The sequence below is a fragment of the Calidris pugnax genome, unplaced genomic scaffold (assembly GCF_001431845.1).
Source record: "Calidris pugnax isolate Ruff unplaced genomic scaffold, ASM143184v1 scaffold17, whole genome shotgun sequence".
Lineage (NCBI taxonomy): Eukaryota > Metazoa > Chordata > Aves > Charadriiformes > Scolopacidae > Calidris > Calidris pugnax.
In genome coordinates this window covers 13,078,843-13,094,723 of record NW_015090794.1, presented here as the reverse complement: position 1 = coordinate 13,094,723, position 15,881 = coordinate 13,078,843, and the positions used below count along the sequence as shown (strand labels likewise).

The window sequence follows — 15,881 nt, the reverse complement described above, 5'->3', positions numbered from 1 at the left end:
ATGCTGTTTGCTGACTACACAGTTGCCATCCCAGGCTTTATTCTCCTTACCCCTGTGTAAGGTGGAAGCCTCCCTGAGCTCTCCATCCTCTTTTCGCCTCTCCCCTGCTGTGAACTACTGAAGCAGCTCCAGGTATGTTAAGTGGCTCCTGAGATGCCTTCTCTACAGCGTCTCTGGAAGGAGTGAGGTTGTATTCCCTCCTTCTGACTCACACACTGCAGTCCTACGGTGCTCCAGCGCAGTCTCGGCTGGCAGAGACGGGTACAAACATTGTTTGGACTCTCCAGGGAAGGATTCTTGGCTCACTTTTCTGCTTTGCCAAGGTTACTCATCATCATCTTGGGCAAGTAGCCCAGTTGCTCTAGCTGGAGCTACACCGTGAGATTAACAGCGGGCTCTCTGTCCCTACCGCTGGCTTTGGTTCAAAATATCTACGCTCTTTGTTTAGGAAAACTCAACCTTGGGATATCTCTGCTTCTGGTGTTAGAGTGAGATTGCTCAGGCCGGTCCAGAACATACAAACAAAAGCTTGGACTGTATCGTGACACCAATCAGGCCAAAGCTTCCCATCAGGAGGTCCAACCTGATCCAGAGAGCATCCTTACATTCCAGCCTCGAGAACAGGCTCAAATCTGTGCCTCTCCATCTGTGTACACGGGCCCCTTTGGTCTGGGTCCCCCATCAATAGTGAGGTTTTATGTTTGACTGCACCACCCTCACCAGCTGAAGTGCTGGAGACATGTCACGACTCAAGATTAATGTCAGCTTCTCTAGAAAATCAGGCCTGAACATTCACTGGCCATTTGTCATTAAACACACCAAGAATCTGTACATGTTCTTCAGCACAGGTAGTTTGCATTTAAAATGTACTTAATTATTAAGGCAGCATGACAAGAACATTATTTCTATTAATTCCTGCTTTTTTCCTTGACTCAATTCAAGAGATTGCAATCATTTTCTTTTGAAGCATTGTGTGGTGCTTCTGACCCATATTTGCTCTCAAACTAAGGAGAACTGGGGCCGCCTGTGATCAGTTCCTGTGGTTGCTGTGATTCAATTTATACATCTCTAATTTCCAGGTTATTAGTATTGTAAGAGAAGACTTCCTCCCTCTGCCTGTAATAGGGGGGCAGGTATTCCAGTGTGTTTTGCCATTATAGAGGCAAGATTCTCGGGGAGAGATAATCTCTCTTATTAGGCCACTCGGTATAATTGAGGAAAAATCAACACACTTTCACCCTCAAGAGTCCTTTCATCAGGTTTGTCTGGATGCAGCAAAATTCAACCTAAACGCAGCTTTGACAGAATCGCTCCTGCTTTTATTCTTTTAGCCAATTAAAAGACTTGAAGGATTAGGAGTTAGTCTCCCACGGAGCAGAAAAGAGTGTTAGCTGGGGGGGACATGTCGGGCAGCTGGTGGTACGGAGAGAAAATCAAACCCTTATTCCCTGTGTACAACAAGGAAGAGGCAAGAGCAGGTGAAGGAGGAACCTGTAACACTCAACGGAGCTTTTATCTCCTTTGAGTTCATCAGTTTTGGTTCAGCAGCACAGCAAACCCAGTTTTAGGGATCCTGGACAGCTTCTGAACAAGGAGGGAGCAGGAATTTGGGGGTGGGGGAATAAACGGCCAGGAGGGCAGTCACCAAAGTGACGAGTGCTGGGTTATTGGGTTTGTGATACTACAGCCTGGTTTGTTATCACAATGTCACAATTGCAGGCAAGTCTCCTCCTTGATGGGGCTTATTATAATAAATCCATATGTCACTAATCATTTGCTTTCGTAAGTAAGATTTATCATTGATTTATCATCTGTAACTTTTAATTTGAACGTTGTCAACGGGAATAAAAATTCGCGTCTACTTTTATTCTGTCTGGCAACAGATAAATGAGGTTGTTACACAAATAAAACAGATGCAGGGACCTCCCTGAGGTCAAACTGTGAATTATGATGGACTTTGGCATAAGACTGTTTTGTCAGAGAACCAAAGAAAAAGAAATTCTTGCCGTGTTGAAGGTCTTAACTGTCTGCAGTGTGGAGAAACCTCTTGCCTGAAGCAGGCCATAAACCAGTAGTTTGCAGCAGGATGGTTGTTCCCGTGCAGATGGGGTGGGCATCAGGGTGAAGAAGGCAAAGCCTTGTCCTAGGGACGTAGAAGCTGCTGTGACAGGTCAGGCATGAGGTCTCTCCAGCCTGGTCTTGAGAGAATGCCTGGGGAAGAGTGTAGGACCTTCCCCCAGGCTCCCTCCTGCTCTCACACAGTTTGAACCCTCATCAGGATGCGGTTTCCACAAATTTAATTTAACCCTTAGTAGATGCAGGTTTTTTTTTTTTTCTAGGAACTGGGGTTATTCAGCCTGGAGAAGAGGAGGCTGAGGGGAGACCTTCTTGCTCTCTCCAACTCCCTGAAAGGAGGGTGTAGAGAGGTGGGGGTCGGTCTCTATTCTCAAGTCACAGGCGACAGGACAAGAGGAAATGGCCTCAAGTTGCACCAGGGGAGGTTCAGGCTGGATATTAGGAAAAATTTTTTCACTGAAAGGGTTCTCAGCCATTGGAATGGGCTGCCCAGGGAGGTGGTTGAGGCCCCATCCCTGGAGGTGTTCAAAAGACGGGTTGATGTAGTGCTGGGAGGTCTGGTTTAGTGATGATGCTCCTTGTTTGTTGTGTGGGTGTCTATTTTTGTCAGTGAGGTTGACGGTTGGACAAGATGATCTTTAAGGTCCCTTCCAACCTAGAAGATTCTGTGATTCTGTAAAGTGGGGTTTTTTCATCCACACCATCAAAATTGGCAGATTTTGAAGCGATGCTGCGTTTACATGTGCAAATCCATCTTTCCAGTCTCATTCAGACCAGAGTCTGAAACGTATTTTGGAATCACGAGCAAATTCAGGATCTCTGCTTCTCAGTGATAGCCCTGGCTGATGGGGAGGGCTATGGCAGACGGGCACACACTGCACTCGCAACAAGGTAGGCAGTGGAAAGGCTATGGAATGAAGAGGAAATGATTGGTGCTTGCAGAATTGTGCCTGTCTACAGTAAATCAGCCTCTATTCCACACTGCCACAGTCTTTCTGCTCCCATAAACCAATTACCCAAATGCTTTAGCTCTGATATTTCCTTCTGTAACATTGGTGTTAAGGAACATTTTTGTCCTGTTGGGACCAAGGAGACCATTTCGCTACTGAGACAGTGACAACTTCAGTGCCATTTGCTCTATTGTAAGAAGACAGCTTTCTAAAACTCGGGATGTTTTCCAGCAGACAATTAGCCCAAAGTCCAACAGCGAGAGAGCAGCTCTCTTGGAGCCTCTTACCTTTGCAGCACAGCCCCTGAGGATCAACGTGGAGATGATGTGCTGGCAGCCAGGTTAGCGAGTGGGCTTTGCCTGTGAAAACCTGCCCTGCTTAATGCAGCAAGAAGAAATCTGTCTACGGGTGCAACAGATGAGAATAAAAGGGTTTTATTAAGAAAGCAAAAGCGTTCCTCACTGGGAGAAGCAGAACCAAATATGCGACGATCAAACTGGAGATGAGTTCAGGGGCAGACAGGGAGGACGGTCCCGTGTCTCTGTGGACAAGGGCTGGCTTGTCCCAGCGCCAGCTCGTGCCATGTGGTGGGATCCCCAGTCCTGTCCAGAGGCAGTGCAGGGCCAGCAGCAGGTACCCAAAGCACCCTGGTGATGCTGCTGGGGCAGATACTTGGTGCTTTGAGACCATGGTGACGTTTAGCCTCCCCGTCTCAGTTTTCCTTTGAAGCTCGAGCTTGTGATTATTAAGTAGGAACGGGTCAGCAGATGTGGGGAGAGGGCCAACAGTACCTTGTGAGCTGGGGGAAAGGTTGCAGAGACTGAATTAGCCCTCATTTTTTTCAGTCCTGTAGAGAGAATTGGAGATTTGACATAATAGCAAGAAATCTTCTCAGGTGAGCCTGTTTCCAAATCCCTCCATGCAGTCTGCGAGCTGAAGAGGGATAATAGCAAGAAATCTTCTCAGGTGAGCCTACACAGCCCTGTTTCCAAATCCCTCCGTGCAGCCTGCGAGCTGAAGAGGAAGAAGGACCTGTTCTCAGTGGAAATGGTCAGACTCTGCTTGTGGAAACTCTCTCTCCAGCTTGTGGCCACGTTCAGATTTCTGCTACAGAATTTCTAGAGTGTTTTCCTTCCCTTTAACCTCCCCACGGGTGCATAGAACCCACAGGTGTGTTATCAATGGGAAGGGGAGTGGAGGGATTCAATTAGGAATGTGCAGCAGCTGCCTGCTCCTTGTTGGATATCTTGTTCACGTTGAGTTCCTGTGGCTGCCACCTGCCCGATTTTAAAAAGCACATGTTAAATAACTAATTTATTTCTTCCCTGCTTTTTGGTTCCTAAAGGAAATGACATCTCTCAAGTCCAAGCCCAAGAAACGTATGCAAGTGCGTTTGTCTTTACAAATGCAAGTTGGTATCAAATCTGCAGTTTTTCCTCAAAATGTTACATTCTTCTCTGTTGTGGAAATGAGACCTGAGAAGAAAAACATGCTGAAACCCACTGCAGTTGTCTGGGCATGATTCAAACGTGGTGTGACCCCATCCCTGATCTCTCAGCTTTGTCCACAGGATTAGTGGTGTGTGGCTTAGTGCAGGATGTGGGCTCCTGCTTCACTCTTGCCAGGTCATTCCCCCCCAGTCAGCCTGGTCAGAAATCCTTAAAAAACAGTGATCAGGGTCCCTCTGCTGCAGTCGGAGTACCTGGAATTTGTGTTTTTGAAAAAAAAAAAAACCAGCAGAAAATGTCTTGTTCAGAGCCATGCCAGGCTTGATGACTAAAAAGTGCCCCTGGGGAGGATTTGCCAAGGGTGTTGCACGTGCAAACTGCAGCTGGAGATTGGAGAAACTCTCAGTGTCCTCCTGATGTCCCAGCATTTCCAGCATGGCGAGGCCTGAGTCTCAAAAAATACCAGGAATCTGCAGTTCTCAGTGGGGTTTGCAGGTGCTCAGTGTCTCATGCTTTCAGAGCCCAAAATAGGTTCTGAGCAGATGGGAGAGCTGCAGACCCAACGTGGCGTCAAGCAGGCAGAGGTGACTCAGATACAAACAGCAGCTTTGGCACAGGCTCTGCTGGGCTCTGAGCTCTCCTGCCCGTGTGGGGTTTGTGATTATGGTTTGTAACCCCAGAGCTCCTCCGAAAATCCCCCCTCTGATTCCTTGGCAGTGAGCAATCTTCAAAATCTCTTCTAACCTGGCCAGGCTGCTCCCTTCCTGATGGTTCTTCATAAGCCCTGCTGTTTGCCAGCATCTCGTTGTGTGTGTTTGCCTTGGTTCAAAGTCCGTGGAAGCAAGGAAATGGATGGAAATTTGGATTTCACACACATCGTGGTGGCAGCAGAGGGAGAAGGCGTAAAGAATGGGTCTGGTGGGAAGGTATGTGGCTGTGCATTAGCAGGGTTCAGGTTCTCCAGCTGTTTGATAATGTCAAGGGGAAGAATTTCACAAATGCACCTGCTCTCAGAGCACCTCACAGGACTCTGCCAAACAGCTATTGCTCCCCAGGAACTTTTAAAAATAAATTCCTTCCTCGTGAACTTCACAGAATGCAATTTTATGCCAACTGGGGCTTTGTACACATGGCACACAGGGGGTCCTTGTGACTGTGCTCCTGGAGCAAATACACTTTTCTAATAAAGGAAACCTAGTCCTAATTGTAAACTTTACAAAAGCGTTTTGGAGAGTCAGCTAAGTCTCCTCTTCTTTGCCTCTTCAGGTCAAGCAGGAGGGAAAAAAACCAGTGAATACTGTGTTTGAGCCACTGGGTATCACTGCTAGTACTTGGGGGAAACACTACCCTGGGGAGGGAGAAAGCTGATTGAGCTGCTCTTCTCATTTTCCTGCATTTCTGTGCGGATCTCTTCCCGTCCCCCAGATGGGACTCTGCAAAGTCTTTTGTTTCCTGATACAGCAGCTGCTGGACAACATTACCAGGCTCCTGCAGCTGGGAAAGGTGGCGATCAAATGTGTTTGGAAACACCAAAAAAGGGGCTGGGGTTGGAATTCACCGAAATTAATGTCTTAACTTAAAACAGAGCTTCCTGCCACCGCCTCGGCGTCTGCGTCCAACAGAGCTGGCTTTGGCTGTATATTTTGTGTCAGCAAAGTCCAGCCCTCACTTAGGAGGAGGGAGGTATTTCCATGTGTTTTCAGGCCACTGCGACGCTGGAGCTAGTGGAGAAGGAGGGATGGTGGGTCTGAAATGCTGGGTTTGAGACAGGCGACTCGCTTCCGAGCGAATTTCCGTTTCGTGGAGGGTGTAAGAAATAAATAGAAATAAATGGGCAGCAGCACGGGGTTGACACATACCACTGCTGGGTTAGAAGCTCTACATCGTCCTGTGGATCCACTGGAGGCAGCCACGTGGGCGAGTGTGATGGCAAACCCTGCACAGAGGAGAAATGGCAAACGCTCACGGGGTTAAAATCAGGGATGCTCGTTGGCTTGGGATGGTGGCTGGCTCCCTGGATATAAGCCATGGGGATGCCCGGAGATTGGATTTGAATCCAAAGGTGCAGTGAATTAGGGTCTGTTCATTACTAGCGTTTTACCTAATTATGCCTTTGTACGGCGTGTCCCGGCTGAATTCACATTATCTGTAAATAAACACAACAAGCTCTCACCCGCTTGGAAGCTGCGTGACCCTCGGTGGCCAGAGTGGTGCTGCACTAATGCCCACTTAAATCAGACCCAGGAGGTTTGAAGTGACAAACACCCCACTTCTCTCTGGCCTGGGCAGGTGACAACTCTGTTTCCTGCCACCCCCCCGGTGCACGGGGAAATGTCCCACCACCATCTGCTGCTCCTCAGGCTCCTACACACGGAAACGTGGGGGTTTGTGATCTGAAAGTGAAAAATAATGCTCCTGCCTTTGTCACGGAAGCTCTTCTACCCATGTGGAAAATGTGCTTTCCCTCCTGTTTGGTCTCCAGCGTAGTGCACAACCCTCTGCACCCTGGGGTGTCTCCTGGGAGTGTCCCCCAGGACCTAAGGCTGCTGATGCCACAGTCGCTCCTTCAACGAGGTGCTCCTGGCTTAAACCCATGTAGGCATCAAAGTCCAGGCAGTACCTGTTTCTTGTCTGTCCCCAAATGTAAGCAATTAGATGCCCACAAGATGTCCCTGCTGTTTCCACTGACGGAAGAGCAGCCTCCAGCATCTTGCAGACCTTCTGTTAGCATTCTCTAACCTCTTCCCTTGGTGTTTTTGAACTGTCCTATTTCATCAGCTCTCCTTATGTGACGTTCTGATTCTCTTTTACATTTGGGGTGTCTCTTGGCTTTGTCATATCAGTAGATTTTAGGAGCTCCCTGCTGCTTTATCCTTTGAGGTAGTAACTCCCAATCTAACTGTTTATTCTGAACCTTCTACATAGCAAAATTGCAGTTTAACTCTTGGAGCCACCTGTAGCTGGGCAAAAATGTGGTTCTGTGGTCGTCTAATGATGTCAGTTGTAATCATCTACAAATTTATTTAGTTTAGTCTTGCATATGCTCCTTTGAGGTAGTAACTCCCAATCCAACTGTTTATTCTGAACCTTCTACGTAGCAAAATTGCAGTTTAACTCTTGGAGCCACCTGTAGCTGGGCAAAAATGTGGTTCTGTGGTCGTCTAATGATGTCAGTTGTAATCATCTACAAATTTAGTTAGTTTAGTCTTGCATATGCTAGACCAAATGTCTGTAAAGCTTGAAGAGAGGTCCCCTGTCCATGAATCCTCTTATAATTCCATCTCCACTGCCTGTGTTATCAGCAACCAGGTGGATAGAAGACACTGCTTTTATTTAAAGACATAATATCCTTTAAATCATCTGCCTTGACACAGCAAGGGTGTTTTGATGACTTCTGGTTGAGTTCGCCAGCTTTTTACCATATTTAAAGACATAATATCCTTTAAATCATCTGCCTTGACACAGCAAGGGTGTTTTGATGACTTCTGGTTGAGTTTGTCAGCTTTTTACTGCAATTAACCCAAATCAGCCGGCAAAGGGGACAAAAGGGACCTGTCTTCTTTGGTACTTTGGGAGGTACAAAAGAGGTTTGAAGGGATATTTTTTAAAGCTGCTTTGTTTTCATGCTAAAAAAAAAATGCATAGATTTTGTCTAGATGGAAAAAATCCATATTTGGCATAGAGAAAAGTAGTGCTGACAGGAGATAAACACCTGGTGAAGTGTGATGGTCACAGCAGGGCTGTTAAATAGGCATCCAGTTGGCGCTGAGTGACTTCTGGTGGCTGCACCATGCAGGGCTGAGTCACCCCGTCAGCCCACACATGGAATTTCCCCCGTCACAACTCTTGTTAAACCCATTCTCAACACCTTCTGGGTTCTCCTCTAGCAAAGGAGACCAGCCAAAAGTAACAAAGCAAGGTGCAAGTGTGTTCTCCCTTTTCAGTGAACTCCCTACAACACTGAGGTCTCCATCTTCAGACTTCCACATCCAACTCTCAACAAGAAATTCTTGAGTTTGCCTTGGCACTGCTTAGGAGTCCTGTGAGATATCAATCCCTACTGCGATATCATAGAATCATAGAATGGTTTGGGTTGGAAGGGATCTAGTCCAACCCTCAAGATCAGAAAGGATCTGAGCACTGTGAGCTCTCTAAAGGAGAGAAGGCTTTACCACATGGAAAAGTTCTTGGTCCCTGTGCACCAAAGCAGAGGAAGGAATGTGCCAGTTCACACAACTGTTTAGGTTGGAAGGGACTTCTTGAGATCGTCTAGTCCAACCCCTCCATCCAGTTGGGTTTTTAATATCTCCATGGATGGAGATTCCACAACTTCTTTTGTGTTTTGTGTTTGACCACCCTCAGAGTGGTGGTAACCCCTCTGAGGTAACCACTTCTCTAAAAGGTAAACCCTGAACTTCATCTTTCGTGTCCCTTAGTGTTAACTTAGTGTTAACCATGAGCCAGACTTTATGGTGATTCTCTTTGCTCTTGCAGGAAGAGCTGGCCCCCGGATCGTGGGGACGATGCAAGGTGGAGACACAGAGGAAGATGTAAGTAACCACCCCCGTGTGCTGTAGAGCTTCTCCAACAGTGCTTTAGACTGACAACACTCTCCTCAGCTACAGAAACACCTTTTTACCTGCTGAACTTCATGCCCCACGCTGGCTTTTCCCCTCCTTTCCTCCAGCTGACTGCGCTCTCATCTGCATAGGCACGTATTTTCCTATTTTCGTTTTGCTCTTGGAGCCTCGTGCTTTCAACTCAGCCTGCAGGGTACAACCAGGGGCACACAGGCTGTGGGAATGCTGCTTCGTTGAGCTGTTGGGGAAGAGGGGATCAGCGCGGTGTGGCAGGACTTAGATGTGTTAAATCTAAATTGCCCGCACTGCTCTAAAATCGCATTCCTTGGAGCCCTCGTGCTAACACACGGCGTCCGTCTTCCAGCTGATGGGGCAGGGATGAGAGCTGAACTGTGAGCTGTGTCCCGGGGATCCCTGCCTTGCAGATAACAGGCCAACGGAATCCTGGGCTGCGTAGGGAAGAGTGTGGCCAGCAGGTCAAGGGAGGTCATTCTCCCCCTCTGCTCTGCACTGGGGAGGCCACAACTGGAATCCTGCGTCCAGTTCTGGGCTCCCCAGTTCAAGAGGGACAGGGAACTACTGGAGAGAGTCCAGCGTAGGGCTACAAAGATGATTCAAGGACTGGAGCGTCTCCCTTATGAGGAGAGGCTGAAAGAGCTGGGACTCTTTAGTCTGGAGAAGAGAAGGCTGAGGGGAGACCTTATTAATGCTGACAAGTATCTCAAGGGCGGGCTGAGGGAGCAGGGGACCAGACTCTTTTCAGTAGTTGCCAGTGAGAGGACAAGGGGCAATGGGCACAAGTTGGAACATAACGGGTTCCCCTTGAATATGAGGAAAAACTTTTTCACGGTGAGGGTGACAGAGCCCTGGAACAGGCTGCCCAGGGAGGGTGTGGAGTCCCCTTCTTTGGAGATTTTCAAGACACGTCTGGATGCTCCTGAGGAACATGCCCTGACAAGCTCTGGGTGGTCCTGCTTTAGCAGGGGAGTTGGACTAGATGATCTCTATGGTCCCTTCCAACTCTAAAAATTCAGTGAAATTCAGTGAAAGCTGTCCCATGGCTCCTATCTTTCCATCTGGTTGACCTAGTGAGCAGATAGTGGCTAAGCAGGTACAGCAGGGACTCATTCTGACTACTGTTCTCAGCCTGTGGCACATGGGCAACCCCTTTGGCGTCCTTCTGTGCCTCTGGGCACTCCTAAGTGGCCGTATCTGTACTGGGAAGATGAAGACAGCTGCTATGATATGGTTTGCATCCCTACAGTGAGTTCTCCCCATCGTCCCAAGAAGGTGCTTGCATCCAAGCTGCCAGCCAGGAGCTGGCTGGGGATGTCCTGTTCCCCAGGGGATGCTGGAGTCTTGTTTTGGAGAGTTCTAGTTGGCACAGGCCAAAAGTGTGCTAGGAAATAGCACAAACACTTAAAAACTATGACGATCATGAACTTGTATTTGAACCCATGCTGTCTCGTAATTTCCTGGTGTAGATGTGGCCTTTCTGTCTCACTGTTCAGCAGACACCTCACCCACTCTAGATGAGGAGGGCGTGCTAGGGGTTCAGACATCTTCTCTGGGCCCAGCAAGAAGCCCTGTGCTGCTGGGGGATTATCCTTCTCTCTCAGTACTGCCCTGCCTTCCCTTGCCTTTGTGCCATAGGAATTAAGCCACTCTGAAGCCAAAGAATTTGCTTTTTGATTAATTCCTTCACAAAAGCCCATTCCAGACACCAAACCCCAGTGTCTGGAATGGCTTGGATCAGGAAGAGGAGGTCAACGGACAAGTTGTGAGATAGCACCGCTCCGGGATCCCAAGGAGAAGGTTTAAAATGGGAGGGAAATGGATGGGAGATGTACCTCTACAGGACATAAGGGTAGTAGGAAACTCCTGGTGTTCACCACCACATACAAAAGCTGTTTCTGGGGCTGTCTGACACTGCTAGGTTAGCCCTGCAGAGCTCTGGGCAGACTATTTCTCCTACAGGAAGGGCCAGAAGAGGAAAAATACCACTGCTGTTGAGTGTTCATTGCACCTGGGTTTATATATTGCTATAAATAGCCATCAGGGAGTCAAGTCTTTTGCTAGAGAGGGATGAGCCCTCCTTTCTGCCCATCCTCACCTTTTCTCTGGAAAGGAAGTTTGCCAATAACTCTGCTGTTGGCTTCTCCCAGACGGGATGTGGCCAAGGCTGTTCGTGGCCTTCTGGGGAATGCTTTATGCCCTTGGTGTTCAGACCCGTTGTGGGGTAGGGTCAGGAGCACCAGTGCTGTAGGTGAAGGTGTTGTGACCTCAGCCACGGTGCTGCTTGATTGTTCTTCACAACGGTCTCGCCAGATTTGGACAGTCATCCTCTGCAATTTCTCTTCCCTTTGGACTTCCCTGTTCATAGCTTTCCCCCACGTTTCCCTGTTGGCACCACCCCCATTGTATCCAGGTGTGGAGAGCCAGGGCCTTCAGCCTCTTATTGCCCTCACCTGCAGCCACTTGAGTTGTCTCACGGCTCTTTTGCTGTTAATACAGCACCTGGGCAGGCATTGGGGCTGAGAGGTTGCTTAGGGATATATTCCCTCACAGGGGAGGAAACTAGTGAGGCTGGTTTGAAGCCCTCAAAGAGTTAATTGGGTTGTAGAGAGAAGAGAGCAAGCTTCAGCCTGCCCAAGAGCCAGCAGTTGTGTGCCCAGCCTCTGCCTCTTGCTGGTGTGGCACATGATGCCTGACCTGTACCTGGCTTTGCTGCCTTCTCCCCTGCTCCCATTATGGTTACTTCCTGTTTTCTTTTATGTTCTTGTGCTTGTTTTTTGGTTGGTTTTTTTCCCTGCTCTGCCTCTCCTGTTCTTCCCACTCTGGTTCTCCAAGGGGAGATCTGCCCCGGCACGACCAGGCGCGCGCAAGAGCATCACCAAGGCACAGGTGGGTTCCTCTCCTGCAGTTCATTTCCTTCCACTACGCCTCGATTCTTCGGTCTCACAATAGCTATCGCTTTGAAGTTAAACACCCTGTAAGGCTTTTAATAAGACCAATTTAGCAGAAGCCAGGGATTTTGGTTTTTGTCAGCCCTGTTAAGTGGGGAAGGAGGTTTGCAGTGAACTGAATGGAGCAGCCGCTGTCTAGCAAAGTGGGGAGCTGCTGGTGAAAGCCATGTGGGCCATTAGCTCCCAGAGGCAGCTGAGCTCTGGCTTTTTATTATTTGGGAAGGCCAGCAGTGCAGCAGCCTCAGCTTCTTGCAGAATCTGCCACTGCTCCCCAGAGCAAGTCCAAATCTGGATCCATACTGGTCCAGACAAACAGCCTTCCCCATATCCCCCAGGTGTGGGGTCGCACGGAGCACAGGGGAGGAAGCGACTGAGCCACCCTTTACTTTAGAGCCAGCAAAGCTGCTTTGCCATCTGAGAACTGAACTGGTCCTGAATTTTCTTTGCTTTCCATGCAGGAGGACTCGGGGGATAGTGAGATTGACCTGGATGAAGATGAAGACGATGAGGAGGAGGATATGGAAGACGACAGCATGGAAATTTCCCCAAGCAAATCCAGTCACCGTGCAAGGAAACCAGAGCCACTAGAGGAAAGCGATAATGACTTCTGACCCTTTAGTAGCAGGAGGAGGAGGCATCTGGAAATATAGACTTTGGAGAGATTGGGGCCAGGAGCTAATATCCTGCCATTTGAAAAGCGCTTGTCAGCATGAATTCAAGAGTCGGTAAATAATGTTCATTAAACTTGAAAATTAAACTTGGATTGCCACTCTTGTGACTCTCAAAGCATGAGCAGTTTATCCGTAATGAGAATCACAGTAATGTGGAGTGTGGTTATTTCCATAATTGCATTAGAACTGGCCCTCACGCACCGCGGTGCCAGAAGTCGCACTCCAGTGGGTATCGTCTGCTTGATTTCCCTGCATTTTATTATGTCCAAACAGATTTTTTTTGGCTTAATAAAACTGGATGAAAAGCTGCTCTGGGAACACTCTTAAATTGCTTTTAAATCTGGCTTAAATCTATTTATCCTAAACATATCTCTTTCTTAATCAAGGGCTTGCCTCCACAAAGAGCAGCACCGCTTGCACCGAGGGAGTGGGAGAGCACTGAAGGGGTCCCCAAATGTCACCTTCAGCACAGGGTCTCACAGTATTTCAGCTGTGTCAGGGGGAATTGTTCTCAAACTTCACTGGGCTTGAGTATTCTGAGAGCAGCCGGTGCAAGACAGCGCTGTAACTAAATCCGTATGAAATTAGTCCTTTAATTATACTGGTACTTTTGGGGTGGACTGAGATTGAGGCACTCAAATGGGCCAAAAGTTGGGCTTTTGTTCATTGAGTTACTCTGATGCCATCAGTGAGAGCGTATCCAGGTGAACCCAAAACCTGGGGGTTGGCTGGTGTGTTGCCTCTTGTCTTTAAGCTCTGCTTTAGCCTCATGATTTGTCTTCACAGGGGCAGAAATCAGTGCTTGATTAGAAGAGTTCGTTTTGGTGTGTGTTCATCAGGGCAGAGGAGAGCCCAGGCTGTTTTCCTGCCCTTCCTTTTTTTCTTTTTTTTTTTAAATCAGCAGAATACTTTGCTTTTCCCTCCATCTGAAGTCTAGAGTCAGGCCCAGCCCCTCCATTATTGTGCTGAAGGAAGAAATACACGTGAGTTACTTGAAAAACCAACAGCTTTTTCATCTCTCCGTGTCTCTGGCCCCAAGGGTGGCACCTTCCCACCCAAGGAAGATCCCCGTTGGCAGAGCCCAGAGCTTGAAATGTCACATCAAGGTGGGACAAAAGTTTACAGGTAAATACAGTGCAAGTTTTGTGTAGTAATGGGATATACGTGGGTGCAGTGATGTGCTGAAATACACACAACTGTCCAGGCTTGAGCTGAGCCAGGTGATGGTTAGGACACTTCCTTGCATGCTGTAAAGTTAATTGGCATTTTGCACCTCGTTTCCAAGATGATGTTCTGAGTGCTGCAAAGCACTGGGACAGCCATTGAGGAAGTGCATGTGCTTCCCACGTCCCTCTCTCAAGGGAGGGAGGATATCCTGACTTTAGAGTCCCTCTCTCAAGGGAGGGAGGATATCCTGGCTTTAGAATCTTGTTTCACTGAATTTCACTGAATTTTTTAGAGTTGGAAGGGACCATAGAGATCATCTAGTCCAACTCCCCTGCTGAAGCAGGACCACCCAGAGCTTGTCAGAGCATGTTACTCAGGAGCATCCAGGTGGGGCTTGAAAATCTCCAAAGAAGTGGACTCCACACCCTCCCTGGGCAGCCTGTTCCAGGGCTCTGTCACCCTCACCATGAAGTATTTTTTTTCTCATATTTGAGAGGAACCTCCCAAGTTCCAGCTTGTGCCTGTTGCCCCTCGTCCTGTCACTGAGAACCACTGAAAAGAGTCTGGCTCCCTCCTCCTTCAAACCACCAAGGCATTGATAAGGTCTCCCCTCAGCCTTCTCTTCTCCAGACTAAAGAGTCCCAGCTCTCTCAGCCTCTCCTCATAAGGGAGATGCTCCAGTCCTTGAATCATCTTCGTCGCCCTTCACTGGACTCTTTCCAGTAGCCCCTTGTCCCTCTTGAACTGTGGAGCCCCGAACTGGATGCAGGATTCCAGTTGTGGCCTCACCAGTGCAGAGCAGAGGGGGGAGAATGACTTCCCTCGACCTGTTGGCCACATTCTTCCCTACGCAGCCCAGGATCCCATTGGCCTTCCTGGCCACAAGAGCACACTGCTTGCGCATTGTCATTTTGCTGTCTACCAGGACCCCCAGATCTTTCTCTTCAGAACTTGTCTCCAGCAGATCCACCCCTAATCTGTACTGGTACCTGACATTCTTCTTCCCCAGGTGCAGGACCCTACACTTTTCCCTGTTGGACCTCATGAGGTTCTTCCTTGCCCAGCCCTCCAGCCTGTCCAAGTCTCTCTGGATGGCAGCACGGCCCTCCGGGGTGTCAGCCACCCCTCCCAGTTTGGTACCATCAGCAAACTTGCTGAGGATACACTCTGTCCCCTCGTCCAGGTCACTGATGAGTATGTTGAACGGGACTGGACCAAGTATTGACCCCTGGGGGACACCACTGGTTACAGGTTCTTAAAACATTTTCTCCACGTTACACAGGGAATCTGTTCTGGTCCTCTGAGCGCTGAGATATGTCTGAGCCCTGAGAGGGACTTCCCACAAGGCTGGGCCCAGTCTCCAAATCTGAGCTGCAGTTGCAGAGGTAGTTTTCTATGTTATTTTCAATATTGCAGGCTGAAATGAAAGCGGACTTAATACCTTGTGTGCTCAGAACCAGGGCCTTTCAGCACAGAAGGACGGGTTTTGGGGTAGCTGTGATTTTGCTTTGCAGCTTCTCATATTGGGCTAGAAAAGCAGCGCTGTTGGTAGCCACCCCTGGTTCCAAAGGAAATGCTCCCTCAGAGTGTTCGTGTACAGCTGGGTGTGTGCATACACGTATAGATGGATTAAAAATGATTTCAAATTGTTGTTAACCCCCTGTTTCTCGGAGCTCCAGGGCACTGAAGGTGGCTCAGGGTTGATGATCGCTCTCTCCTGGTAGCCACCCCTGGTTCCAAAGGAAATGCTCCCTCAGAGTGTTCGTGTACAGCTGGGTGTGTGCATACACGTATAGATGGATTAAAAATGATTTCAAATTGTTGTTAACCCCCTGTTTCTCGGAGCTCCAGGGCGCTGGAGCTGGCTTGAGGTTGCTGATTGCTCTCTCTGTTGGTGTTTCAGGTGATGTTTCAGGTCAGGATTAGACACAGGCTTTGGGCAGAGGTGGACCCGAGCCTCAGTCTGCCCTGAAATAATGGTGGAAGAGGTAGGACTTAAATCACTCAATGTCACTGCATCCTG

At 48.6% G+C, this 15,881-nt stretch overlaps 1 protein-coding gene across 4 annotated transcripts in view; it reads left to right on the top strand.

Annotated features, from left to right (window-relative positions):
* The window catches only part of CLUAP1 (clusterin associated protein 1), an 81,670-nt gene extending 68,671 nt beyond the window's left edge, over positions 1-12,999 (top strand). For 3 of the 4 annotated variants that reach the window (XM_014936141.1, XM_014936142.1, XM_014936140.1), the window contains 2 exons: positions 8,969-9,024; positions 12,479-12,999. In XM_014936141.1, coding sequence (XP_014791627.1) covers positions 8,969-9,024; positions 12,479-12,631 — 209 coding nt within the window. In that variant the 3' untranslated portion in view covers positions 12,632-12,999. Of the gene's footprint in view, positions 1-8,968; positions 9,025-11,904; positions 11,959-12,478 lie in introns of all 4 variants that reach the window. The other variant, XM_014936138.1, reaches the window with a different exon arrangement.
* The last annotated feature ends 2,882 nt before the right edge of the window (positions 13,000-15,881 follow it).